General features: G+C 59.3%; 1 protein-coding gene across 9 annotated transcripts; it reads right to left on the bottom strand.

Moving 5' to 3' along the window:
• Positions 1-914: 914 nt before the first annotated feature.
• Positions 915-26695, bottom strand: CDK18 (cyclin dependent kinase 18). 9 transcript variants are annotated; one of them, XM_070267604.1, is made up of 17 exons: positions 26391-26670; positions 25237-25424; positions 10123-10273; positions 9811-9887; positions 9112-9237; positions 8252-8308; positions 7327-7441; positions 7044-7138; positions 6740-6802; positions 6150-6273; positions 5926-6046; positions 4841-4938; positions 4552-4657; positions 4395-4437; positions 3649-3739; positions 3208-3285; positions 915-2543 (listed from the first exon to the last, which is right to left on the bottom strand). In XM_070267604.1, exons 3-17 carry the CDS (start codon positions 10244-10246, stop codon positions 2509-2511), a joined length of 1353 nt encoding a protein of 450 aa, XP_070123705.1. In that variant the 5' UTR covers positions 10247-10273; positions 25237-25424; positions 26391-26670; the 3' UTR covers positions 915-2508. The 9 variants fall into 9 exon arrangements, with proteins under 9 accessions (XP_070123705.1, XP_070123703.1, XP_023496175.1 ...); XM_070267602.1 differs by lacking the exon at positions 25237-25424 and having other exon boundaries at positions 7327-7456; positions 9811-9950; positions 26391-26695; XM_023640407.2 differs by lacking the exon at positions 25237-25424 and having other exon boundaries at positions 9811-9950; positions 26391-26695.
• Between the last annotated feature and the right edge of the window lie 624 nt (positions 26696-27319).

Below are 27319 nucleotides of genomic sequence, written 5' to 3'. Positions count from 1 at the left end.
GAGAAACGGGGCTGTTGTGGGATTCTGTGAGACCTTCTGTAGTGCCTGCTACATGGCGGGAGCTTAATCAGTCAGGTCCCTTCTGGTCTCCTTCCAAACTTGGCTGCAAAGGCCCAACTCTGGTTCCCGCCCGTGCGTTTCCGGCTCTGGCCTCCCCCTGAGCACTGACTGTCCTACACTTCGGTGTCTGGCTGCCTACAAAGAGGTGAGGAGGGTCAGGCTGGTGGCATTGGTGCTGGGTGCAGAATCATGCTTGGTCCCCCCTCACTTCCACGGCCTGGGGAGACATCACCCAACCTCTCGACACTAGCTTCCTCCTCCGGAAAGCAGCCGCCCCTTGCGGATGCCAGCGAATTGGAGTTCTCACGGCCAGACGTGAGGCCGCCGGATGGGGGGGTCAGGAGGTGCAGTCTGGGGAGAACACCTGGACGCTGAATTGGGAAACAGATCAGGATGGAGAACTCCCGAGACCGTGCAAAAGGAGGCTGCGTGCAGACCCCAGGCAAGACGTGGCCTGGGCAGCAGAAGGAGTCGTCAAGCTTCTCAGCCGTCAGGCTGGGCCAGAGTCAGTGAGGCTCGTACCCTTGTCCTGCTGCCCTGGCCTCAGTCACCCCCCATGCCAACCCTCTCCTGAACTGCCCTCCCACCCTCTCTTCCAAGAAGTCAGGAAGCACAGGGATCAGCTACAGTAGCCAGAACCCCAGACCTCTCCCCAGCTCCTTCCTGGCTCTCCTAGCTGCCCCCACCCCTCAGGCACCAACCTCGGCCAAGGCTGGGATACAGAGTGTAGGGTCCCAGGCCCCGTCCATGCCACCCACAACACCCAGAGTTGACTGCCCGCCCTGAACGCAGCAGGGAGGGTGCAGGGCACGCCTCCCACAGCCCAGGGTGGGTTCAGAGATGCACACAAACCAAACTCTCTCTCCACTTCATTCTTGTATATATACACACACACACAAGCAAGCCCCGCCCACACTCATGAGGCCCACAGAAGGGCCTTCGTCTTTCCTCTTTGGCACCAATCTGTCAAAACCAGCTTTTCTGCAGGAGACTGCTCCCTCCTTTCTGTACAACATGAATTAAATATATTATCCGTCTTTGTGCTGAGTCATGGGACATTCACAGTATGGTGGGGGAGGAATGGGGGGACTTGTGGGGGGCCAAGACCCTCAGGGCTGCTCCTCAGGCTGAGGGGCTTGGACTAGGCAGGGGGCTTGTGTAGGAAGGCTGGGCCTGGCCTCCCCTTGGCCCTGCCATTCAAGATTCAGCCAAGTGCTGTGGAGGCCTTGGGAATACAATGGGGGTGCTCCAGAGGGATGGTGAGGGGCCCTTCTTCAGCGGCCCTCACCCCTCATACTCCCAGCCCCCTGGGGCAGGGCTCTCAGGATCAAAGCCTGTCCTGTCCTGTTCCACCTTCCTCCACCTCAGACTGTGGCATTTACACCCTTACTCTTGTGACCACCCTCTGGGGAAGCTGGTGCCAGGATACCAGGTGGAGCAAAGACAGGGCTACAGGGGCTGGGAAGGAGGGATGGCGGAGGCTGTACCAGCCCCAAGGAGCCGCAGTTGGCCTGGCACCAGCGTCAGGGCGACCCTGCATACCTGGGTGCTGTCCCCAGGACGCTGGCCCAGGGCTGCTTATCAGTGCTCAGGCCTGATAAGCAGGAGGTGCTCCCAGGAAAGGGTGGACAGGGAGGAGCCCGGCTCAGAGCTCCAAGGGCAGTGAGTGCTCTCCCACCTGCCAACGTAAGGCAGTCCCATTCAGACTGGGGAGACGGGTGTGGTTGGCAGAGGTGGCAGGAGTGCAGCTGGCGGTACCAGGCCACCTCTGGACTCAGCCGGGCATCAAGTGGCTTATGGGGCCTCAGGCAAGGAGGGGGGAAGGGGAATAGGGTGGGGTGATGAGAAGAGGGGATGGGCTACGATTCCCTCTGTCCCTCAGGGGATACCCTCCCCTCAAGTGGGGGGTGGGCTTTGGCACAAGCATTGGTACCTGGATTCCAGGGTGCCAGACAAGATGCCATATTGCTTCCTGCTCTCAGAGGAAAAAAAGGTGAAAGGCGTGCAGGCTCCAAGGGGTCTGTAAGGGGCTCTACCAAACTGCTGAGGCACGCAGGCCCCGGGGAGAGGCCAAGTGGTGCCCGTGTCCAGGGCACAGCGCTCCACCCGGCACCTGGATTCTCCTGTGGGTCCCATGCCAGTGCCTGAGCACTTCAGGGTGGAAAGTGTCTGAGGTCGCTCCCTGCCCCTTACCTCCTCCCAGGGAAGCAGCTCACGCCCAGCCCCAGGGCAGGTGACAGAGGGCTTGACGTCCAGACCAAGGCCCCTGGGGAGGCGTGCAGGAGGCAGCGGGAGGAAACAGCCGTGGCCAGCAGGGCTGCTGAAAGGTCTTCTGGGCTGGCCGCTAGCCCCCGCTCCTCAGTCTTCCAAGGGCACGCAGGCCCCGACCTGCCCCCAGTGGTGCCGTGTGACTTTCTGTCCCTCATGCCACAGCAGGGTGTGCACAGCTCAGAAGATGCTCTGTCGCCGGTTCTTCCCTCGTCCTGGAGAACAGAGGGTAAGAGGATGGACTGCAGGGAGGAGGCTGGGCGGGAGGGTGCCAGCCACAGGAGGGACGGGTGTGCTACAGACCTACTCCAACAGAGCCGGCAAGAGCATGTGCTCAGGGGCCAGTCAGTCCCGGGTTCAAATCCCGTCTCTGCTACTCACTAGCTACGTGAAATTGCAACTTCACCTTCCCGAGCCTCAGTTTCACTGATTGCGAGACGGGGAGCATTAATACTACCACCTTCGAGGGGTGCTTTAGGATTAAATGAGATAACGCATGAACACGTCACGTCCGAGGCCATCAGCTGTCCTACAGACAAGGTACAGTTCTCCCAGAATGGAAGCAAGATGGAGAGCTCAGAGTCTGCAGAGAGAACGCACCAGAGAGCGCCCCGCCTTTGTCGGGCTACTGTCAGAAGCTGAGTTCTCTCTGGGGTGGGGTTTGAGGAGGGAGACACTGGAGGAGGAAGCCTGGGCAGAAGATAGGGAAACTGGCCCCTTTCCTGCTCCCCACGGGCCCCCGGAAGGAAGGCCAATGTCAGGGAGGCCACGCTGACTCTCCGTCATGGGAGGAGCTGCCAGGCACCGTCTCTGTTCCTTGAGAGGGAGGAGCAGCCTGCCCTGGTCTCCTGGAAGGGGAAGGGAGGCACGAATCCCTACCTGGCTGCTGAAAGGCCAGGCCCCGGTAGCCTGGGTCCTTCTGAAGTTGGATCTCCTTCAGGGAGAAGATGGAGGCAGCTGGGGTGAGAGAGGAGAACGGCAGGGACAGCTGGGTGGAGGCGGGCCTGCTCCTGGAGTTGCAGCCCCCATTCCCATTGAGACTACCGAGCTGGGAGCACCCCCGGCTGGGGGACCACTTCAGTTAGGACTCACCCAGGAGCACCTGACTGGGCCTTTCAGGCAGCATCTCAGATCCAGAGTTTGGCCCCTTGGGGACCCATGAGAACCCAAGGAGGGGAAGCCATGTGCCCAAGGCTGCTCAGCCGGACCCGGGGCCTCGGGCCTCTTTGCTCTGGCTCTTCTGCCCATACATGCTGCCCCTTCCCTTGGTTCTGGGGCCTCCCCACCCCTCCCCTCCCCTCGCCTCCCCCAGACACTCACTGTCTTCCAGCTGGTGCACGCGCTCGCCCAGAGACCGGAAGTAGGGGTGGCTCAGGGCAGCCTCTGCGGACATGCGGCTCTTGGATTCATACTGAAAGGCACATGGCAGGCTACTGGGAGCCCTCTGGCTGTGCTACTCCTATGCTAAGTTAGACGGCCAGGATGGGAGGGGCCTGCATCTAACTTGAGAAGCCCTGGGGTCGGCTGCCAGGCCCCACCTCTAACCCAACCCAAGGAAGCCTCAGGCCTCGGGCTCCCAGGTCTCTGGCCACCAAGAGAAAGCCAAAAATGGAACTTCTGGAGAGTGACGGCTCCTTGGGATGGAAATGCAGGTGCTAAAGCAACCATGACCATGCCATCAACGATAGGAATATTAACAGGTAACCCTAACAACTGCCCTTTGTCGTGTGCTTATTCCAGACAGGCACCACACTAAGTGTGTTCCATAATCTCAGTTTACCCTCACCACCATCTTACGAAATGTGAATTATTAATTCCAATTTGCATTGGAGGAAACTGAAGCACAGAAATGTTCTGTAACTTGCCCAAAGCTACACAGCTAGTAAGTGGGTTTGAACTGGGGTTTGAGTAGGGAAGTCGGTGTGGAAGAAAGCCAGCGCTCCTCCGGGGCCTCAGAGTGGAGTACGGGGCACAGGGACATTCCGACTAGTTACACAGGGGGCGGGGTTGGGGTCTCGGGCATCAGCTCTCTGCCTGCCCGTCCCTGGGCCCCGCGGAGCACTCACCAGGAGGAGGCTGGTCAGGAGGTTGATGCCTTCAGGGTCCAACCTGCAGGAGAAGGAGCTGGCACTGGGTGCGGCGGGGTGGGGGGAGGTGTGTGTGGCCGCCCCCAGGAGGGACAGCCAGGCCCGCGAGTAGGAGAGGCGTGGGGGGCAGGGCTACCTGGGGGCGTGGCTGATGAGCGGCTGCGGGAGGTACCGGGGGAAGTTGTAGGCTCGGAACTCCGACAGGGCCGTCACGCCAGGCCACGTCTCTTCTGTAGGGGTCCCTGGGGAGACGAGAGGGGGTGGGGGCGGTGAGGGGCGTGAAGGGGCGCGACGTCGGGGGCGGGGTAGCCGCAGGGGCCGCGGGTCGGGAGGTGGCGAGCGGGCGGGCTGCTAGCCCGGCGCCCGGGGCTGCACGGAGTCCCGGCGCCTCCTGGTGGCGAGAGGCGGGTGCGCAGGAGACTGACCGAGGAGCCGGAAGATGAGGTGCAGCTCCTCCTTGACGGCGGAGCCGGGGAAGAGGGGCCTCCCGGTGGCCATCTCGTAGTGGATGCAGCCCACGCCCCTGCGGGGAGCAATGCGCAGGGGCGGCATCAGGCTGGGCCTCCTCGGCCGCCCTTCCGAGGGCTGCTGCACCGCGACGCCCTACCTCCGCGCCTTGGATGGGTCACGGTCTGGGGTGGGTGGCCCAGGGCAGCGAGTCTCCTGGCACCGCCCAGGCCCCACCACAGCCTCTCTGGGGCTTCTCCGGGGTCTAGAACGCTTTGACCTCTCCCTTTTCACTCTGTAGGGTTTGGGTCTGCATGGCCAGCACGCATGTGGCAGTACTTATGCAGTGTTGTCTCAAACCCTTTCCACGTGTGCCCCATCCAAGAGAGAAGTCCATATATCCGTTCTCCTAGGGGACCCTGGGCACAGGACACACTGGCCATTTATTGGAAACCTTTGATTTAGCTTTGAAATTGGGCTGAGTTTTCATTCCACGCCAAATCACATGCCTGTTAATTTTAACATAAAAATAATATATCGTTTCCACAATTTTCAGTAAACCTGATGGTGGGGGACGAGTCATCATATTTACTGTGGAGCTTTCTTGTACCCTCTGGTAACCCCCTACATGCCCCTGGGGAAACATTTCAGAAGCATGGGCTTGGAGAGGCTACCTACAGTCAGGGAAACCCCAATGTAGTTCAGACTTCATTCTTTTTTGTGTGTGAGGAAGATTCGCCCGGGGCTAACATCTGTGCCCATGTTCCTCTGTTTTGTATGTGGGAGGCCGCCACAGCATGGCTTGATGAGCAGTGTGTAGGTCCATGCCTGGGATCCGAGCCCACAAACCCTGGCCCGCCGAAGCAGAGGGCACGAACTTAACCACTGCACCACCAGGCAGCCCCTCAGACTTAATTCTTTAAAATCCAGTTCAGCGGGATGCCACATGGCTTTTAGTTAAAGGAGGTTAGAGAGGTCTTCGCGGAGGCCCGTGGGGCAGCAGAAGGGAGTCTGGAGGTGTGGAAGACGCCCTCCTCCCCTGGGTCCCACGGTGATCACTCACCACATATCGATGGGGGTGGAGTACTCTGTGGACCCCAGCAGCACATCCGGGGGCCTGTACCACAGGGTCACCACCTCATTGGAGTAGGTCTTTGTGGGCACGGACTTGGCCCGGGCCAGTCCTAGGGACAGACACGTCACTGAGCCTCCCTCCCTCGGGGGACCTGCGTCTGAAGGAGACTGTGTCAGACCCCCCACCCCAGCCCCACGGACTCCAGCCCTCACCAAAGTCGGCCAGCTTCAGCTCCCCCCTCTCGTTGATGAGCAGGTTCTGGGGTTTCAGGTCCCGGTGCAGGATCTTGCGGCGGTGGCAGTAGGCAAGGCCCCTGAGCAGTTGGAACATGAAAATCTGGGAGAGGGGAAGAGGAAGGTGAGCAGTAGAAGGTGGGAGCGTGTCCCAGCGGGGAGACCCTGTGCCTCCACCCCACGGCTGGGATGGGGATCGGGATGGGTGGTGGGTGTACCTGGAGAGCTACCTGGTTCTCCTGCCCACACTGCAGCCCCGCCCCAGGCCCCATCACCCCAAGGAACCCATCCAGCGGAGAGGGCACCAGGCGTGTGGAGGAGCAGTAGGGTGAAGGCCAGAGTTCTCAGGCCTGGGAGCTGGGGGGCCATGAAGGGCCAGGAAGCCCACCTGTGTTGGGACGAGTGTGCACAGAAGAGGTCCTGCATCCCTCCGAGCTCCCCTGGAAGCCCCCCTTCCTCCTGGCAGGTAACTCATGCTCCCATTTGACAGATGGGGAAACTGACGCTCAGAGTTGGGGGTGGTTGTATACCAACGCCGAGGGTGGAGTCCCAGCTATGGAGGGTCTCACCTTGACGTTGTGCATGCTCATGAGGTTTCCACAGTGGTCCAGATACTGCTTCAGGTCACTGTCCTGGGACACAGAGCTTCGCTCAACCCTGCCCTGTCTTGACCTCAGGCCAGAAGCCCCTCCCTGGGCCGGGCCCAAGCCCAGGAGTAGGAAAGGGCCCTGGGCTCCGAGCTGCCTCTAAGCCTGCATGAGAGCATCTGAGAACCTGATTCCAGAACAAGGCCTGGGCCACCCCCACCCCCTTCCCCACCTGCTTCCCTCCCCTCCCACAGGAGGACAAGCTGCCCGCCCCAGCCCAGCTCACCAGGTACTCAAACACCAGGGTGAGAGACCGCTCCGTATGGATGAGGTCGTGCAGGGTCACAATATTGGCATGCTTCAGGTTCTTCAGGAGAGACACTGTGGGGAGACAGCCCGCCTGGGTCTCTGGGGCCCCATGTGCCCCTCAGACTCTCGCTTCCTGGCATCAGCCTCAGAAGTCCTCACTCCAGGAATGACCCTCCACCCCCAGGTTCCCACGGTAGCTCGGGTCAATAAGCCCTTCCTCCGGGAAGGCCCCAGGAGCGCAGGACCCTAGGAGGCTGTACCCTCTCGGATGGCAGTGCAGGGCGCCCCCTCCTCATGCTCCAGCCGGATCTCCTTCAGGGCCACGAGGTTCTCTGTCAGTTTGCTGCGCCCTTTGAAGACGGTGGCATAGGTACCCTGGGAACAAGACCGCTGGCAGACTGGCCTTTCAGGCCGTGCCCTCCTCTGTCCAAGCCCTCCCCTTGGTGCCTCTGCCTGGCTGGGACATGGCCAGAGGCTCCCCTTCTCCCTTCACTGAAGTTGTTTCCTCCAGACCCACTTATTGCGAAGCTGTCCCTAACGCCTCCCAGTCAGAGTGGCTATTGCTTTCTAAGCCCCCAGCAGGCCAGTGCTCTCTGCTCTGACTCCAGTTCGGCCCTTCCTGGCCCTTCCTCGTACTCTGTTGAGGTTGACATGCGGGTCTCCTTTTGGCTCCCGGAATGAGGGCTGTGTCTCCTGCAAACCTTTGCCCTCCCCCAGCCCGGAACACAAAGCCTGGCGCAGACACAGCGGAAAGAGCTCATGGTTCCACAGCACTTGCTGTGTGCCTGGCCTTGTCCGCACTGCAGAAAGCTCTCAGCAGGAAGCTCTTCCCTCCCCGTGACAGCCTATGAGGCAGGACAGTTACGCTCTCCATTCAACACAGGAAGACACTGAGGCACAGAGAGCGGTCACATAACTCGCCCGAGGCCACAGAGCTAATAAGTGGAGGTGGGATTTGAACCCAGACAAGAAACACTCACAGAAAAAGGAGTAGATTCTGCCCAGAGCCCATGGGCAACTCCAGCCTCCTGCCCTCCTGCACGACCTGAGCCCACCAAAGGCCAAGATCGTGCGCACCTCTGGGGCAGGGGCAGGGCGGGGGCAGAGCAGAGAAGCAGGGGAGACCTGAGGGCTAGGACAGTTAGGATGCCCGGTGCCCCAAGAGGACCAGGCCCAGCCTCTTACCTCCCCCAGTTTGTCCAGTTTCACATACGTTTCCAATTTCCCAAAGCCGATGTCTGACTGAGAGGGAGAGACATGGGGTCCTGTGAGCTTGAAGGCCCAGGAGCCCCACAGACACTACCCCCCCAACGCAGCCTGCAGGTGGCAAGGAAATGAGACTCCCGTCAGGGAGAGGAAACAACTGAGGCTAGCTGCGGTGAGGACAGCTACAAATCCTTCCTCTTCGCGTCTTCCCTCTGTCCCTGTGATGGGCAGGAGCCCTTCCAAGTGGGGGTGCAGGGCCGGGCCTGCAGCTGCTGCGCCCCCTTCTCACCTGCCTGTCTCTGCCTCTCTGCCGCTCAGACTGCCAGCTCCTAGAGGGCGGGCCTGTCCTTTTCTCCACTGTACCTCGAGCGCCAGCTCAGAGCCCACCACCCCGACAGCTGCTCTCATCAGCACACTGCCTCTAGCTCAGTGGTGCCCAACCCTCAAAAGTACAGATTCCTGGGCCCCGCCCCCCAGAGTCTGATTCTGTAGGTATCTGGAGGGGGGCCCAGAGTCCGTGTTTTGTCAGATGGTCCCAAGCAAATCTGATAAGCAGCTAGGACGAGAAGCATGTGCCAGCCAGTCTACTGATCTCATCTGGAAGAGACCCTGGGGCCCAGAGGGGGCCTGGAGCCCAGCTCTGGCCCTGTGGGGACCCACCCAGGGAGTGGATGTTGACCAAGGAGGTCCAGCTATATAAATCCGCTGTGGCCAGCAGGTGGCGCCAGAGGCTTGGGAACCTCCCTGGAAACCGCCACAGGCCTTGGCGGGAACCTGCAAACCAGGAGTGACGTGTGCCTCCTAGGGAGAGGGTGACCTCTGACCCTCTAGGGACTCACCAGGGAGGCACGGCGGGACACGCGGCTTAGCGGTTTGGGCAGGTCTGGGCTTTCCAGCTGTAGCTTCTGCAGGAATTCCTGGGGCAGACGGATGTCCGTGGGCAGGGAGAGCCTCTTACTGATGTCCTACAGTGGCCGAGATGAGACCGGGGCACTAGGGTTTGCTCCTAGCGCTGTGGGACCCTTGCCTCTCCCCTGGGCCTGGCTTCCCCTGGGGCATCCCCAGCAGGGCCAAACGACGGCTGTGACCCAGGCTCACAGCGGCTTCACAGACGTGCTCAGAGACAGCTGTGAACCCCAGCGGTTGCTGTGTGACCTTAGGAGGTCCCCCCACCTCTGGGCTGCACTATCATCATCTGCAGAATGAGATTCCTGCAGACTCTGCCGTTCTGTAAGCACATTTTTCTTATACTTGGGCACATGCATATGGGTCATAAGAACAACAGTCAAATTGTCTAGTGCCAGGAATGTTCTAAGCACTTGGCATATATTAACTCATTTAATCTTCACGATGACCATTGTAACACAAGGAGGCTGTGGTACACAGAGGCTGAGAAACTTGCTCAAGGTCACATAGATAATCGATGGCAGAGCTGGAATCTGAACCCACGAAGTCTGGCTCCAAGGCAACCAGCCTCCTGGGCATGCATTTGTGGGTGCATCCTGCCAGGCTAAAGGGTAGAGCCCTGCGCCCCTTACCTCCATGGAGAAGCGGCGCTGGTTCTGGCGCCGGTACCGCGTGCCAGGGGACGGCTGCCTGGGGTCCTCTCCACCATCTGGGGGGGAGAAGGTGCTGGGCTCTGGCTGGGGGTCTCTGCCAAGAGGACTGAGCTGCAGGTCTGAGAGGCAGAGACATCAGCTCCCCTCCCTGCCCTCGGCGCTGAGCGAGGGGAGGAGAGGGGAGTCTACTCCCCACCTCTGTCCTTCCCCCCAAGGCCCGCGGTGACAGTGTGGTCAGGGAGGCAGGGATGGGCTTTGGCGGGACACTGGGGCCAGAGCTGGCTTCCTCACCCTCATTGCGCCGGTTGTGGAGCTGGTTCAGCTGCTCTGTGAACTCCGCCAAGGACTCCTCGATGGTCTCAGTGCGGGGCACTGACAGGGAAAAGCGGCGCCTAAAGTTCTTCATCTTGTTCATGATCGGCAGGGACCAGGTGGCCAGGTCCTGAGGCGGGAGGAGAGTGGTGAGAACAAGGCACAGGGTCCAGTCGACACCAATGTGAATCCGGGTCTTGCTCTCCGTCTTCCCGTCGAGCTCTGTTACCCTGCACTGGGAGCGAAGGTCACTTCTCCACCAAAGCTGGAGCTCCTGGACGGTGGTCCTAACCCTTCTCCTCCCTGTGGCTCTCATCCCCCAGGATTCCCTGCCCCTGGGGAGATATTCACGATGTGTTCAGTCAGAACAGCAAAGTACCCCATATAACAGTGGTATGATGGGCCAATGGATCCTGGGGGCCTCCGCAGGGCCAGACGGTGAACTTTTAGCTGTCAGAGGTCTAGAGAGTTCTGGAAGGAGGGCTGGTGGGGCCCTTGGGCCAGCAGCTCTTCACCAACTTGTGTGTCAGCGCTTGAATACATCAACAGCCAGAGACCTTGTGATTGATGCCCGTAAGCTGAGCATCAGCCTGGCCTTGCGACACAGTCTGGTTTAAACCCCATTTCATCCTGATACCGACACCGGAAGGTCCCTGTCTGGCTTGTCCTGGGCCCCCAGGAGACAGGAAAAGAGGAAAGGATGAGGGAGGGGATGTTTGCATCTGAGCTGGCCCAGCCCCATCTCTCTAGCTGAAATTGGGAGGTTAGGAGCAGCTGAAGGTCTCATGGGAAACACAAGTTGGCGGGAAACAGAGAGGCCCCCTGGGGAGGGGAGGCTGAGCTCTGCTGGGCCGCCCACAGGAACCCCAGACGGCAGGGCGTCCACTGTGGAGAACGCTGCAGGGAGAGGGGCAGGCTGCTCCACTCTTCCTCAGCCCCTTCCCCAGCCAGCAGGAGCTCCCTCCATGGGCTCCTGAGCCCTGCGGCCCTGAGTCAGGAGAATTGCTGCCGGCCTCCCAGTGAGCCTCGTGCAACGGCTTCTTCTCGCAGGCCTTTCTTCTCTGTCCTGCCCCAGACCCCGAGTGAGTCTGTCTGTCTCTCCTCCACGGTTTCGTAAGCTCCCAGTGTGGCCGCCCCCTCATCCTGCTCTGCCCAGCATCTCCCTCAGCGGCAGTGCGGTGGGGCCAGGACCAAGAGGCCTCGCAACAGCCCCCACTCACACCTGCCAGAAAGGCATCAGGGGCCAGCCTGCACCCTCCCCTAGCTTTTACCATGCACCAGGCACCACCCATTCCCAGAGGATGCTCTCAGCCCTGTCACTGGCCGGTCGGTACCCAGTTGCCAAGGCAACCAGGCCCCTCCTGGATCCTCCTGGTTTAAGGGATTATGGGTCAGTAACATGTTTGCTTTGCTTAATGATCACATCCTTCAGTCCTCAGCCAGCCTGAAAAGGGTCCTTTCCCTGGGCCTGCAGGCTCCTGGCTGCCCCCAAATGAAGCTAAGCTGTGGCCCTCCACCTCCCCTGAACCCAGAGACCGGGTATGGCCAGGCCCTCCTTCCTCAGGCTGGCACCTCTCAGAGGCCTCGGGTCTGTCCTGCCAGCTAAGCCTCTGTCAGTGGGCCCCAAAGTCCCACTCGGGTCAGCTCGACAAACGAGGACTGAGTCCCTGCCACGTGCCAGGCTGTGCACTAGGCCCGGGGACTGCAGTGTGAGTAAAGCGTGGTCCCTACTGTCAAGGAACTCAGGGGCTGGTGCAGCTTCCTTCAATGAACAGGCAGCCGAAAGCCTCCTTGGCAAAGCCCACGGGCCTTGGACTTCCCCGATGCTGTCCCATGGCTCACTCCTGCCACCCAACCTCAGCCGCTCCTCTGTGGCTCTGTGCAATGTCTTAGACCTGCTGTCTGCAGGATTCTCAAAGACAGGAAGCTCCCAGGGGGCAGCCTGGCACTCCTGTGTGCAGCCAGCCTTGGGGGACCCATAACGGAGGCTTCATGATGGTAGCCCATAAGGGTTACAGCGACAGGAGGACCTAGACACGTCCTAGCTGTTGACTCATATTTCCCGGCATGACAGGAGAGTGGAGATGTCCCCACTATAGACATCAATTGCTTACAAAGTTGGCTGAACATCCGCATTACCAGGGAGTACTGTAAAAAATTCAGATTCCTGGGTCTCACCCTCAGATCCTGCAACTGAGGCTCTGAGCATGATGCCTGGGAAAATGCATTCCCAGTGATGTGGACATTCCACAGGTTTCCAGACTGCCCTACTGAGCTGAGATGGGGAACCTTCAGAGCTGGTGGGGCGGGCGCAGGAGGCAGAGGGCTTGCTGAGTGAGCAGGACATGCGGGAAAAGGGGAGGAAACGTCTGCCCTGCACAAACGCATGCCCCAGTCCTGGGGGGCGCAGGCGCTTGTCTGCCTGAGGTCTGAGCTCTGCCAAGAGGGGCAAGCCACACCCCCTTCTAAAAACAGGGCTCCCCCATAAAGCCGTCCTGCAGTCTGGGATTTATGGGATGGCGCGTTGGGTTTGTGGCTCAGGAATCTCCCAGTAGCCGCCATAAATCTCACGCCCTTGCTCCTGCCTGTGGGGGCGGGGGAGAGGAGCTCATTAAAGCCTTCTGGGAGGAAGGCCCCCCCCCCCATTTCTCCAAGACAAAGGGAAACCAGCCCTGAACTGCACCTGCTCTCCCCGCAGGTCAGTTAGGAGCAAGGAGCCGCCAGCTTGAGCCTGGGGCGGGATGGAAGGTGGGACAGGGAGCCAGAGGGAGGGTGAAACTGGGGACAGCTGGCTGAAGCAGGAATGTGGGGCCAAGTGATGCAGAGGGCTGGGGACCAGCTGTTCTCCACCCAGCCTGAGAAGAGACCAAGAGGAAGCGGCTGTCACTGTAGCAGGAGCACTGGAGGTCAGATGTAGGGATGAACTTCCTGATGGTGACAGGGGAGCAGGCAGCAGGGGTGGTGACCACAGCAGAGAGTGGACGCCTCTCTCTCTGCTGGGGACAATCGGGGCATTGAACCCGGCAGGGCCTTGGGTGTGACAGGGCAGACTGGGCAGTGAATGGTTTGTTGTTCCCAAGCTCAAGACACAAGATGCTCTGTCACTTTTCTCTTGGGAGCGTCAGCTCCTCAGATTTGGGGGTCGAGGGGGAAGGGAGACAGGAAAAGGGCTGTCACCTTGGTGCTGTCTGCCCCTCACCCCCATCTGGGGACAGAAGGGCTCCGTGTGACCCAGCCTGAGGCCAGCCCAGGGCCGGGCACAGTATGGCCTTTGTCCCCGGGCCAGGGAGCCATCTGGGGCTGTCCCCGGGCAATTGGTGCCAGGGGAAGAGGGAGACGGGCGTCCAGGGATGCTGGCCGGGATGGGGTCGGGGGACGTGGAAGGAGCAGAGTCCCCCTTGGGAGCTGCAGGGATGGGCAGGCAGACCCCCCAGCCAGGTCTTGCCCCTTCCTAGGGACTTACCATGCCAGGTAAGTCTGTAAGGTTCTCAGCCTGCCTCTTGTCACTTTCTCCTGGGCACACACCAGCCAGCCCAGGGCTTCCTGCTGGTGCCAGAGGGGCGGGGGCCAGGGAAACTGATGTGCGCCCAGAGGCCACCGTGTGCCCAGTGAGCAAGGGCTGGAGTGCCGGCACGTGAGCGGGAGAGGCACCTTCAGACGCACCTTTCCAACCCCCCGCCGGCCCCTGGAGGACGCCGAGGCCGAGGCTCCGAGAGGGGAACGGACTTGCTGAAATTCGTGCAGCAATTTCCTGGCTGTGGCCAAGTGCACAAATTCTGTGACCACACGGCTCCTTTCTCCTGCTGATTGGATCTGCCGCCACCCCAACCCCTCCCCGTGGCCTAGGCTATAAGTGCTGTTTCTCCTCCACCCCCACCCTGAACTGAAAGCCAGACAAACCCCGCTTTAAATTCTGGTGCTACCACTAGCAGGCTGTATGATGGCAATTGAGTTATATGATCTCTCTTAGCTTTGGCTCTGGTCATTCATTTGACAATCGTTTATTGAACAGCTATCACATGCCAGGCACTGTTGTTGACCCTGAGAATCTATTTGTGAACAAAACAGACATTAATCCTGCCCTCATGGTACTTACACTCTAATGGGGGTGGGGAGGGGCAGCACAGACAGTAAAAAACACAGTATGTTAGATGGTGACTAGGATAATGGAGGAAAATAAAGCAAGAAAGAGGGTGTGAGAGGTGGGGTGTTTTAAATAGCATGGTCAGGAAGGTCCCTCTGAGAAGATGACATCTCAGGAAAAATTCCAAGTACGTGTAGGCAAGGGAGCTAGTCATACGGAATCTGGAGGAGGCGCATCAGCAAAAGAACAGTAGGTGCAAAGGTCCTGAGGCAGAAGTGAGTTTGTTCTGGTCTAGGAACAGCAGTGTGCCTGGCGAGGAGGCCAGAGGGGAAGATGAGCAGACCATGTTAGGCCTTGTGGGAACGAGAGGGTTTGAGCAGATGGGTGATGCAATCCCCCTTGGATTTTAACAGGCTCCCTCTGGCCGCTGTGTTGAGAACACATCGTGTGGACAAGGAAGGAAGGAGGGAGCCTAATCAGGGGCTACTGTAGAGATCCAGGTGAGAGATAGAGGTGTCTGAGACCAGGGTGAGAGCAGTAGAGGTGGGGAGAAGTGGGGAGCCTCTGGATATATTTTGTAGGTGGAGCCAAAGAGATCTGCAGACAGATTATATGTGGGGTGCGAGAAAGGAGTCAAGTACGACTCTGAATGGTTTTGGCCTGAGCAAGTGAAAGGGTTCCTAGACCCAGTTCCAACGTGGGGGGCTGGGGCCCTTCCCCACACCAAGAGCAGTTCTCGGACACCAGCAGGGGGTCCGCGAATGCAGCTCAACCCTGACACTCTTGGCCAGGAGTAGGTGGGCTCCCACAGGGAAGGCTCAGTCCCACGCAACTGCCCTGACTGCAGAGGTGAGCCCCTCCCCAGGCTGTGACCTGTCCTCCGACCGACCAGCTACCCACCAGAGGTTCCAGCGACCCCCTCCTCAGGTTCGCTTACTTTGCTAGAACGGCTCCCAGGACTCCAGAAAACCCATTTACTCACTAAATTACTGATTTACTACAAAGGATGGTAAGGATACGAATCAACAGTCAGATGGGGAGATAGGCGGGCTGAGGTCCTGAACAAAGGAGCTGCTGTCCTCATGGAGCTGGAGCCCGCATGGCGGCCCATGGAAGTATGCTGGTTTCCCACATGGAAGCTCTCTGAAAAAGGGCCGAAGAGCTGTCCTTTTGGGTTTTTCCGGAGGCCTCCCTACATAGTCACGATTAATTAAGTCATTGGCCATCGGCAACTGATTCAGCCTCAAGCCCCCTCCCCTCCCCCGAAATCAGGGGCTGGGACTAAAAGCTCCAATCCTGGATCACACGGCTGGTTCTCCTGGCAACCAGCCCCACCCTTGGGTGGGGTCCAAAAGTCACCTCATTCACATAACAAAAGCCACCTTTATCACTCTCAACACTTGGGAAATTCCAAGGGTTTTGGGAGCTGTGAGCCAGGAACTGTGGACCAAGACCAAATACATATTTCTCATAAAGCCCAGGACTGCAGGTGGCCATTTGTGGAGACGAGGAATGCTGGGCGTGGAGGTCTGGGTGGGAAGACCAGGAGTGGGGCTTTGGGCAAGCATTTGATGTGCCATGGACCCCTGAATGGGGGTGCAGAGTGCGATAAGGTGACACAGCGCCAGTACAAGGAAGACCCGCGGAACACCTTAGCTCTCTTCTCTCAGGCTCCCGCTCAGATGGAGAGATGCACCAGATGGAGAGACGCACCAGAAAAGAGGTCATCTAAAGGTCACCACACATCCCTCCCAGACTTCATTACAGCCCACAAGGTACTTTGAGACCCCCGGATGGAAGAGCGGGGAGAAGCAGGGAGCGTAGTCAGCTACAGGCAGGCCTGAACCACCAGACCCAGAGAAAGGCCCCGAAGGCAGGGTCGCCACTTAGACTGACACAGCTTGGCAGGGCCATGCAGGGCAGGAGACCCCAGCCTGCTGGCTGACAGCGCTCATCCTCCTGTCCTCAGAGGGGAGGAAGCTCCACAGAGCAGGCCAGGCTGGTCCAGGGGCTCATCGCCCAGGTCGTCCAGACAGCCTGCTGCCCCAGACCTCGGCAAGGCCCCAGACCTAATCCCTGCCCTGGGGCTAGGTGGCCTGGGAGACCCTGACCGGAGACCACGGAGGCAGACAAGGAGGCCAGCAGAGCATCTGCGGAAGGTGGACAGCAGCCCCCACCTCACGGAAGTTTGGCTGCGGACAGATGCAGAGGGCGCAGAGTCAGCTGTCCTTCTTACCCTCCATGGAGCCCAGCTTTGAGAACCTCAGCAAACCATTCTGAGAAACCCCTTTGCCTCCCTCCCAGGTAAAGCCCCAGTTGGCAGCCTGCACCCAAGGCCCTTCAAGACCCGGCCCCCTTCCTCTCTGGCCTTGCTCTCCCCATCACTCTTGGTCTGCTCCAGGCCACAACCCTGCATGCAGTTCAAGTGTCAGGTCTTCAGAAGCTTCCTCAACCCTCCCAGGGCCACCAGGCGCCCCTCTGATGGGCATGACCTCACAGGACCACAGTGAGGACTTCTCCCGTGCCCCCTCGCCAGGACACTTAGATCCTTATGCCCAGTGCTGGGGACACACGGCCAGCATGGCTGTCTGCTGCATAGCACGTGGTGAGCTCTACTGTATTCCAGGTACCTGTCAGATGCTTCTCTAAGTCCTCGTTTTGTTTGTTTTATTTTCTTGCAGATCTGAGTCTCTGTGGGGCCAGGTGCAGGGGTTGAAGGATATCCAATTGCCCACTTGCTGAAGCCCAGAGGATCTGACCCTCAGTCCCAAAAGCGGACCACCACCCGGGATCCTTATGACACCTCTGCTGCCCACTCTCTGCTGCACCCCATCATCAGCCAACTCTGGGGGGGTTTCAGTCTGCAGACATCACGAGCCAGACTTCAGAGACTCCCTCCTCCCAGCGAGAACAGAACCGTGCCTGCAGGGAGCCTGCAGACAGATAGCATCTCTTCCTGCATCCTCTAACTGACCCTGTCCGGCACAGCTTGAGGCTTTAGTTTCCCTGGCTTGCGACAAACCTCAGGGGAAGCCAGTCACCCATGGCCGCCTGGAGCTGGGCAGCCGAAGCCACTGCAGAAGCCCTGGAGTCCTAGTCACTGACCTCGCCCCGCCCCAGCTCCGGCCTGGATGAGAGGCGGCGAGCCCAGGGCCTTCTGGGTGGCCAGGATCGAGGAGGACAGATAGCCCGCAGTCACCCTGCCAACGAACAGATGCTCTGGACACCGTGACAGAGCTCAGAGAAGACTCCCACAGCCTCCGTTTGGAATGCAGGCAGCAGGCGGGGAGAGCCTTCCGGGGCAAGCTGGGCTAACCTGCAGGAGGCCTGGTCAGGAGGCGAAGTGTCTGGGGCTGGGGTCGCCCCTGCTCTGGACAAAGTCACCACTGGTCCCTGCAGCACCCACTCTGAGGGAAATGTCCTGCAGGGAGGGCCACATGCTGTCCAGGCCTGCTCTCCAAAATTCTCTGCAGTTTTCAGGCCTGGAAGAAATCCCAGCTCTCCCACTTACTAGCACTGTGCCCTGGGAGAGAGCGTGCCTCAGTTCCCTGTCAGTTAAATGGGGATAATCCCTAACCTCTAATCCAATTGCCACCAGGCTGTGAGAATTAACTTTCTCAGCTGCTTTCTGATGAAGTCACTCCCCTGTTTAAAATCCTTCACTATAACACTGCCCTCGGGAAAAAGTCCAAACTCCAGGGCCCTGCGCCGAGGCCTCTTGTGTTTCAATCCGTCTCCTTCTTGTCTCAGCCACGGCCCCTCCCTGGAGGGTCCAGTTTTATGGAACATACTTCGCGTTCCCAGAGCACATCAAGCTCACACCCCACAGCTCTGCACATGCCGTTCAGCTGGCCTGGAATGCCCTTCCTCATTTTTCCCTCCGTAAAACCACCTCCAAACTCAACTCAAGCGTCGTTTCCCCTGCAAGGCCGCACAGGACCACACCTCCTTCCTGCAGGTATAGCAAGATGCTTCCTCCTTGTGCTTTGAGCAGCCCGTGCCCGCCCACGACTGGCCTGTCATGTCCTTCAGGGCAAGAGCAGGGTCTCACACAGCTTCACTTCCCCAGCGCTGCGCAGTGTAAGGAGCCTGCCGGGGCTCAGGCAGCGTGTGCAGAATGAATGAACGAACGGCTGCATCAGACCACGGCCACTGTAGCATAATGCCTGGCCTGAGCCTCTTCCTCTGCAGACAGACAAGCATCCGGCCCCTTGAATCTCCAGGACACTCTGTCTGTGTGCAGTAAATGTTGGTTCTCCCCTAGCCAGGCCAGGGACCTGTTCTAGGTTTATCTTCTACTCCTCAGGCGGCCCCACTCTTGGGAGGTAGGACTTGAGTGGGAACTGGAACACAGGCATTGGTGGGCCAGGGACTAGGGGAAGCCAGCAGAGGGCTCACAACCCCAAGGCTCAAGCCAGGAGCGAGCTCTCCCTAGACCCTTCTCTGCTGCCTGCCACATGTCCTCTACCCGGTCTCCTCCGCTGGACCAAGCCCGTGGGGCCCCTGCCCTGTGCTCCCACAGCACTCTGGACGTCCCCCAGCACAGCACTCGGCTCCCAGTGCTGTAACTCTTGTCTATCTCCCAAGTTTGCCTGTGAGCTTGTTAAGCACAAGGACTGGTCTGCCGCCTCATTATACCCCAGAGCCGGACACACGGCCAGGCACCGAGCGAACTCTCAAGAGATGAGCGAGTGAGTGACTTCCTAGTTCCAGGAGCGTTTTGCAGGCAAGGGGACTGCCAGAAAACTGTCAGTTGCCCACTGGACTGAAAGCCCCAGCTACACCCTAACCCTCCTTCTCCAGTCAGCTCCTGGCCCTGATGACAACGGGGGGCTGGTGAGCTGGGGCGGAGGGGGCAGCTTCCTGCCCAGCAGCAACTCCCTAAGTGAGGTCTGAGGAGGTGGGCAGGTGCCACACCACAGTGAGGGGTGGCCTGGGGGTGGGAAAAGTCCTTGTGAGAGCTTCCACCTGAACAGGCATGAAGTTGGGGCCTCCGGGGCTCGTGGGGAGGGGGCTGGCAGGGCCCTGGGGCCCTCCTCATGGGCTCATAGCCCTCAGGGGCAGATTCCCAGAGCCTCACAGGTCAGGGGATCTACCCAGGCTCAGACCTTGGCCATGACCCCTACAGATGACCCCTCCTAGCTGCTGACTGCCCCACTTCTAGCCCCTCTGTGTAGGCCCCACATCAGCCCTGCTGATGCTCGCTCTGCTGCTCTCTCTGGCTTCCTGAGCTCAAGGACTGGAGGCACACATACCATCTTTGGCCATCTTCTTGGACCTTCTTTGGAGGCCCAACTAGAGCAGCCTGCGACCTTTGGGCAGGCTCTAGATTTCCCAGTGATGAGATGGGACAAAGTGCCCTTTCGTCAGCACTGGTCCTGGCTGAGCAGAACATCCCAGACCGGAGGCTGGAGCCAGGGGCCAGTGCAGGCAAGACCTCTGTCTCCCACATCTTTCTGCTTCCAGACAAGCCCCTCACCTCCCAGCAGAGGAGACCCCTTCCTACTCCTTTCAGCAGCCCCCACTAAAGACCTTCAAGGAAGGTCCCTCACTGACCACCCAGTGTTTTCAAAATTCCAAAGTCTGGAGCTTTTCTTAGAGCTTCCTTCCATCCCAAAGAAAACAGCTCACATCTCTTTTCTCTGTTTGCTGAAAGATGCTGATGCCGCCATCTTCTCCACGACAAAGTGGAGGAGAAATAAAGAGCATCAGGTTCACCCGCCTTCTAGCTTTCCCTCCTCCAGATGTGGGGACCTGTCATGGGATCTTTGTTAACATCTCTTTGGCTTTCTCGCCACGCCCAACTTTAGCAACAGAACGCAGGGGCCTTCAAGCGCTGGCATCCAGGGACCTCTGTCTCACGAGCTGCGAAGGCAGGAGGGGAGGCTTTCCCAGCATCTCTAGACCACGTTCCTATTTATACTCCTCTCCCAATCCCCACCCTGCTGGTCTGGCCCAATGACCCCATGCCCACATTCCATAAGACCCCCTGGCCAACATCCTCCAACCTTTAGGACAAGCTGGCCTCCTCCCACTCAGTACGGCCTCCCCCCCCCCAGGAGGCCTCCGCTCCTCCCTGTCTCCAAGGCCCCCTCTGGGAAGGCTCTGAACATCTCAAGTTGTTCAGCTGTTCTCTAAATGCCCCTAAGAGGCCCCCACCCCCAGAGCTCAGGCTCCTGGAGGGGAGGCGCTGGTTTCTCCTGGCCCTTCCCTCATTTCACAAGTAACTGCTCGGCGCCAGGCACTGTCCTAGGTTTCTCCTGCTTCTTTCTCCTCCCAGGCTGGAGGAGGCACTTCTTCCACCTGTCCCTGATGCTGGCACCGCCAGAGTTCCCTCTTTGGCCCTCTCTTCTTCCTCCACACCGTCTTCCTGCTGACCTCATGCTCTCCTGCTGTGGAAACCACCACCCACGTGCCGAGGACTCCCAGAGCACGGCTCTGGCCCCCTCAGCCCTGAGCCTCACACTCACAGGTCCATACGCACTGCCCACCAGGCACCTCTGCCTGGACGTCCCCCAAGGGTCTGAGATATGAGACTAGCCCCTGGGCCTAGGACAGTACAGAGATAGCAAGTCGTTTGAGACGTGTTTTTAAGTGAAAAACGCAGATGTACACGACTCGTAAAAGCTGTATGTCTGCTTGATACACACGTCATACATGTAAACATATAAATACAAACACCATATATAATCTAGAAAGATGCAAGTGAAATGCCAACAGCATCATCTCTGGCTGGCAGAATCGCGGGTGGTTTCAATGTCTTCTTTTTGCGTATTTGCATCTTCTAATATCTCCACAATGAACATTCATTGCTTATGCTAAAAGAAGAAGTCGCACTTCTTTTTAAATGAAAACAAAGTATTTTTAGATTGAGATTCCAGACCGTTTAGTACGAGCCTTGGGAGAACCACAATTCTCCCGAGCAGGCTTGGCAAACTTCTGTAAAAGGCCAGACACTCAAGATCGTGGGCCTTGTGTGCCATTCGGTCCCTGTACGATCACACAATTCTACCCTTCCAGGAAGTACCCACAGACAAGAGGTAAACGAACGAGTGCGGCTGTGTTCCAGCAAACCTTTACTCATAGAAGCTAAAATCTGAATTTTATATAATTTTCAAGTGTCACAAAATGTTGTTTTCTTCTTTTGAATTTCCCCAACCACTTAAAACTGGAAAGACCGTTCTTCGCACACGTGGTTCGTCAACCTGACTCTTGAGCATCCAGTGCCCGTGTGGCGTGTGAATCCAGAGTCCACTCCTCCTTTTTGTCCTCCCCTCTGACAGCAGGGAGCCTTCCAGGGCTTCCTTGTCCATCGGAGCCGAGGCAGGGACCGGCTACCCGGGCCTCAGCTGGGCGAAGCCCTGTGCTCCAGAGTTTGAAGGAACAGAAGGTGGAGTACCACCTGGGGTCTGAGAGCACAGCTCACCTTGTCAGCAGGATTGGCCAAAGCTGGAACCACAAACCATCAATCATTCTTGGATGGGGCTTCAGAAACCCCCTGATCTGTGCCCTCATTTTTCAGGTGAAGAAGGCAAGACTCAGAAAGGGGAGTGACCTGCCCAAGGCCAGTCATTTGATGGGCCAGAGCTGAGACTAGAACAGAGGCCTGGTGAGCTTGAGTTCAGTGCCCTTGCTGCTCCGCCAGAGTTGGAGGGGACTGCAAGGACCTGCCCAGAGACGGCATTCCCTCCAGGGCAACGTCTCCAGGGCGATCAGAGCCCACTCAAGGGCTGCCTTGCACAGGGAAGGAGCCACGTCAGATCTGGCATCAGCCCAGAAAGTGGCACCCAGCCCAGCCACAGCAGGGGGTGCTGCCAGCTGGGCACCATGCCAGGAACAGGGAGGGCTCTGGGACCCCTTTCCTGGCCTCATCCCATGCCCTGCTGGCAGAGGTGGTCTGGAGACTCCGCACTGCTAATGTCATGAGTGACGCCCTCCAGCACAGGGCCTACCGCCTCCCTGCTTCCAGGCACTGGGTCCTGCCAGGAGGTGGGGAAGGACAGCCATGTCCCCTCTTGGGCCTGGTCACCCAGTCAGGGTCTCCTTTGCTGGATGGCTGGGGCCAGAGGAGAGAAGCGGTCCTGTTCCTGAGGGGACCCCAAAGGGAGGAAGGGGATGCCTTCTCTAGGCAAGTAAGATGAGGACAGAAATCATCTGGAGCTTTGTCAGAACTTCCCACGATCACACTAAAAGGCAGAGGGTGCTGCGGTGAGGGAGGGAAGGAACGTTTGAAGAGCAGAGTTCCCTTCCCCGCCTGGGGCCTGAGCCTGGTTCCTACAGGGACTAAGCAGAGGCCAGGGCACTGAGAACTGCCAAATGTGGCCCCTAACTCCGCTTGTCACCACCCCTCGATAAGGCCACCAGGTACGGCAAAAAGCCAGGAGTATCGAGGACATTACCTCATTGGGATCCTGGCATCCACAGGAAGGAATACCATGACTCTCCCCATTTCCTAGTTCAGGAAACTGAAACTTGGGTGAGCAAGTTCCCTCCCGAAGGGTAGAGGCAGGACTGAACCGAGCCCAGGGCCATAAGCTGCCCCCACCCGCCAGGGATGAAGACGCTCGCTCAGCGAGAGCGAATGCATCAGCCAGCCACTATAAAGTCTTCTTGTCTCTCCCCACCCCGCCCCCATTTCCACGGAAGACCATTTAATGTCAGCAGGGTCGGGTAGGAGCACAGGGTGAGATCATTGTCCAGAGTTCCAAGAAACAGGGTCTCACCACGGTCCCTTCAAAAGTTCTGGCCAAGGTCCCCGAGAACAGGGTGCCTGTCTCACCAGCGTCACTCCTGCTGTCAGGGAGCGTCAAGACCCTTTTTGGTTCAAAGCCAAACCTCACACTTGCCTCCCTGTCCCTCCTCCTCTGCAGGCGGAACCGTGGAGGTTTCAGGCCAGATGGGCACTCCTTCAGAAGGAGGTCTGGCTGAGCTGTGCCTACAGCCTTCCCTCCTTCCGATCTGCTGCCGAGCCTCTGGCCTGCTCCTGCCAGGCCCAGCCACCAGCTCTGTGCGATCCTGGGACCCAGAGCCTCTGCCTGAGCTGCCCGGAGCCCAGCCTCAGAGCTGGCTTCTGTGCGTGTACGCAGCTGTGAGGATCAGGACAAGCCAGGACGAACCTTGGTGTGCTCCCACCCACTGGAGATGGGAAAGCACTCACTCAGCAGCTCATGCCAGGAGGGCGAGGGCAAAGGGTCCGGGGTGGGCGAGAGAAGGGGTTATGGCGGGACACAGGGCTGGGGAAGAGAAATGTGACTTGTCCCCAAAAGGGTGAAGCTAATCAGATGAGTCTGGATCCAGGCCAGCCACTCCCTCATGGACAACAGAGCAGAACAGGGACAGCAATTAATTAAGTCCAGGGACGGTCTTCTCACCCCAGGGAAAGGAAGCCCTGCCAGAGGCCCTTGGAGCGGGAGGCAGTTGGTTTTCCAGCTCCCAGTGCGTACCTCACTCATCCTGGAAACCAGAGGGTAGAGTGCCCATAGCACAGATTCCTGGTCCCCTCCTGGCAGGTTTCCATCCAACCCGCACCCCCACCCCCCAATTCTCTTATACAGAGCCGTCCTCCCCAACCTGGAAGAGGAGGAAAGACCCTGTCCAAGGGCTTGACCTTATGGGATTAGCTAAGCCTGCCTTGGTCTGTACCCCAGAGCCAGGCACCATGTGATAACTATGGAATTCCCTTTCCAAATAGCCACCGACAGCACAGCCACCAGCCATTCAGCATCTGCTACGTGCCAGGCACTATGTGTTATTTCATTTAATTCATACAACAATCTTCCCTATTATGATCCCTATTTCACAGATGAGGAAACTAAGGCTGGGAGAAGCCCAGGAGTTTGCAGATCACATAGTTAGTACAACGTGCTGGAGCTGGATTCCAGCAAGGCCCTGGGTTTGCCCCCCTTAGGTCTCAAACTCAGTTAAGGAAGGAAAGAAGGAAGCAGGAGAGGGAGAGATGCTGGACAAACATCCAAAACGGGTGACCCCAGGTTGGGGGAGGAGCTAGGAGGAGTCAAGGCAGGCTCTGCACTACAGCTTGGGCACAGGGAGGCTTGCAGAGGCCGGAGTCTGGGTCTGTGGAGAAAAAGGCATCCATAAAGGCAGCTCCACGCTCTCCAGGCCCCAGGGGCGGCTTCTGAGGCAGGCAGCTGGATCCCCTGAGATCTCAGACCAGGAGCCCACTTGTTCCTCAGATGCAGTGCCCTCTCTGCTGCAACCATGGAGAAGCCTGGCTCTGCCTGGCACAGGACCAGCGGGAGCCTCGCTCCGGAGCACCCCCTCCCCATCCTTCCTTCTCCTGAGGCCTGATTAGCAGCAGAGAACTCCAGAGCAGCCTGGGCTCTCCCTCAACCAGGCACGGCCGAGAGCACGGGGCCTGGGCTCAGAGGGAAGTGGGCTGGATCCCACCTATGTGGGACTTTGGGAAAGCTGGTCTGAGTCTGTCTCCTCACCTGTGAAACAGGGACAATGATACTTCATACAGCTGTGTGACACACTGCTTGGCACCTGGTAGATTTTCAGCAAATGACAGCCACTAAGGCATTCAGAAACTGGATGTAACTTACTGAAGGCTACTCTGGCTCTGGAAACTCCACTAAGTTTGGGAAGAACGAAGGCTCCATTCTCCTGGAGGGGCGGCAGCGGGAAGAGTCCCAGGCACCTAACAGGCAGTGAGGCTCCAGGGGTGGGGGGAGGTCAGCCTCCCAGGCTCACTGGCTGCATGGGGGGGGGGGGGACTGGGGCAGGGTAAGCCAAGACACAAGCTTTGCTGTGGCAAGGTGACCCTCTCTCCAGACCGCTTTCAGGATGCAGCCCCAAACCCATAGCCAGTGTTGTCTGGGCCCATCCTCGTCTTCCCCCAACACCAAGCAGCATTGTCCCAGCCCCTCCCAAGGCCAGAAGAAAGGCAGGGGACCTCTGAGGACGTGCCCGTCAGCCAGACATGCCAGGCGTCCTCGAGGATTCTGCTCCCTCAGGCCAGTGTCCAGGAATGTGCGGTGTGCCCATACCCAGTGGAAAACGCCACACGGACATGCCAAATCTCAGGGTGCTGACACAGGAGGCGCAAGCCAGTACTGGCAGTGAGTCAGAGGGCCCAGGCCGCGGCTGGGGAACTGGTGAGGGCTGGGCTACGGGTGGGGATGAGGTTTTGCGGAGCTGAACCCCACTCCTCACAGCCCCAACGGTCCTCTCCCTGCTGTCAGAAAAGGATTCAGAGAGAATTAGAAAGAGCCCTGGTGCCTAGGAGGGTGCTGACCCCACAGCACAGAAAACCCGTCTGTCTCTGGACTGACTCCCAACACAAGGCTGCAGACAGCTCCGGGGAGCCCCGCCCCCCACGGGGAGCGAAGAGGGGCTGCAGCCCATACCCGATTCCTGATCATCTCCCCCCAACCCCCAGAATCCTCAAGCCACATCCCCTTAGCCCAACAGGCCACCCACCCTTTCCCGCCGTCGCATTAACCCTTTGCCCGATGCTGCTGCCGCGGGGTGGGGACCACTGCCCCTGTGGGCTTCCGGGGGGCAGAGAGAGAAGCAGCAGCGACCCTCAGAGGCCCCCGTCAACACCCTCTCCCCCCCAGCGCCGGACCCGCAGCGCTTCGCGTGTCCTTCCCTGTGCGCCCCAGGGCTCCGGCCTCCCACCCCCGGCCTGCCGCTCGGGAAAGTTCACAGAGCCCAGGAAGCCCCACACTCGCGGGCTCTCTCGTCACCGAAGACTCCTGACCCTTGCCCTTCCCAGAAAGAAGGGCGATTAGAGAGTGTCTAGTTCAAGACGGGGTGGAAAACTTTGCTTCCCAGGGTTCAGAGCGGAGCCCGGGGCCAAGCGAGCCCCGCTGGGGAGTCCCCGCGGGGTGGGGGATCTGGGAATGCAGAAGAGCCCTCCCTCCTGCGCACCTGGAACTTGGGAGCGGCCGTGCAGGGGGTCACCCGCCCCGACACACAGGCCCGGACGCCTCGGGACCGCCGACCTCCCCCGGCGCTCCGGCAGGTCCCCCCAGCCTCTGGCCCCAGGGCAAAAGCAGAACGGCGCCTTTAAGGGCCGCTCCGCTACCTTTGCTCCGTTTCCCGGCGCCGCGGTGCCCCCTCCGCCCTGCCCTCCCCTCCCTCCGCCGCGCGCCGGCCCCCAGCCGGCCGGACACGGCGCGTCGCCCGCGGGACTCACCGCGCGCGTCCTGGGGGCACCGCGACGGCCGAGGCGGCGGGGCTGGGCGCGCGCCCTGCGCCCTGCTGGGGTCCCTGCCCGGCTCGGGGCTGCTTCCCCCGCTCCGGAAAGGTGAGCGGCTCCCCAGAGGAGCTGCAACCTGAGCTGGAGGAGGAGGAGGAGGAGGAGGAGGAGGAGGGGAGGGGAAGGGACCGGGAGGAGGAAGGTGGGGAAGAGGAGAGAGGGGGAGGAGGAGGAGGAAGGGAAGAGCCCGGCCCCCGCCAGAGTTTTTCACGTGTACAAATTGACTCCTCCCCGTCCCTCCTGCCCTGCCCACCGCGGCTGCCAATCCCCAGGGCTCCCTCTGCCCGGTGCCCACCCCTTTCTCCCACTCTGGGAACCAGGGTCCAAGCGCTTCTTCCGGTTTCGTTCCTAGGCCTGGCCTCTGCCGGCCCTCTGGGGTTGGTCCTGAGAGCCTTAACCAAGGGGGTTGATCCTCTGGTCTGGGGCCCCCCAGGACTGGGGCCAGGGCCCCGGGTGCTTTGTTGAGAGATCCTCTCTCTGAATGTAGCCCTCCGACCTTCTGAGTCTGATCCTGGATCCCAGCACCTGGCACCCCAGGAGCTAATGTGCACAGACAGGTCCTCTTGGTCATTTTCGCCTTTAGAGTTCTTGACAGCCATAGCCCTGGGGCTCTTCTTCTGCCCTGTGCAGTGGGACCTGTCACTTACCTTTAGGGACAAAGCTCCTACCTGGTTGGCCCCCCCTCTCCAGGGCCTGAATGAAGCCTCACTACTGGCTATCACCCCCACTCCCTACCCTGAAGGGTAATTCAGTTCATCCTTTTGGAGTTAAACCCCTCAGGCCGACTGAGAATCATCCAAGAAGCCTTTCAGAATAGCTAGTGCTAGTCCAGCTTTCATTTTACTGAAGGGGAGACTGAGGCCCAC

The sequence above is a fragment of the Equus caballus genome, chromosome 5, assembly GCF_041296265.1.
Source record: "Equus caballus isolate H_3958 breed thoroughbred chromosome 5, TB-T2T, whole genome shotgun sequence".
In the NCBI taxonomy this organism is placed as follows: domain Eukaryota; kingdom Metazoa; phylum Chordata; class Mammalia; order Perissodactyla; family Equidae; genus Equus; species Equus caballus.
This window is presented reverse-complemented; position numbering and strand designations above follow the sequence as displayed.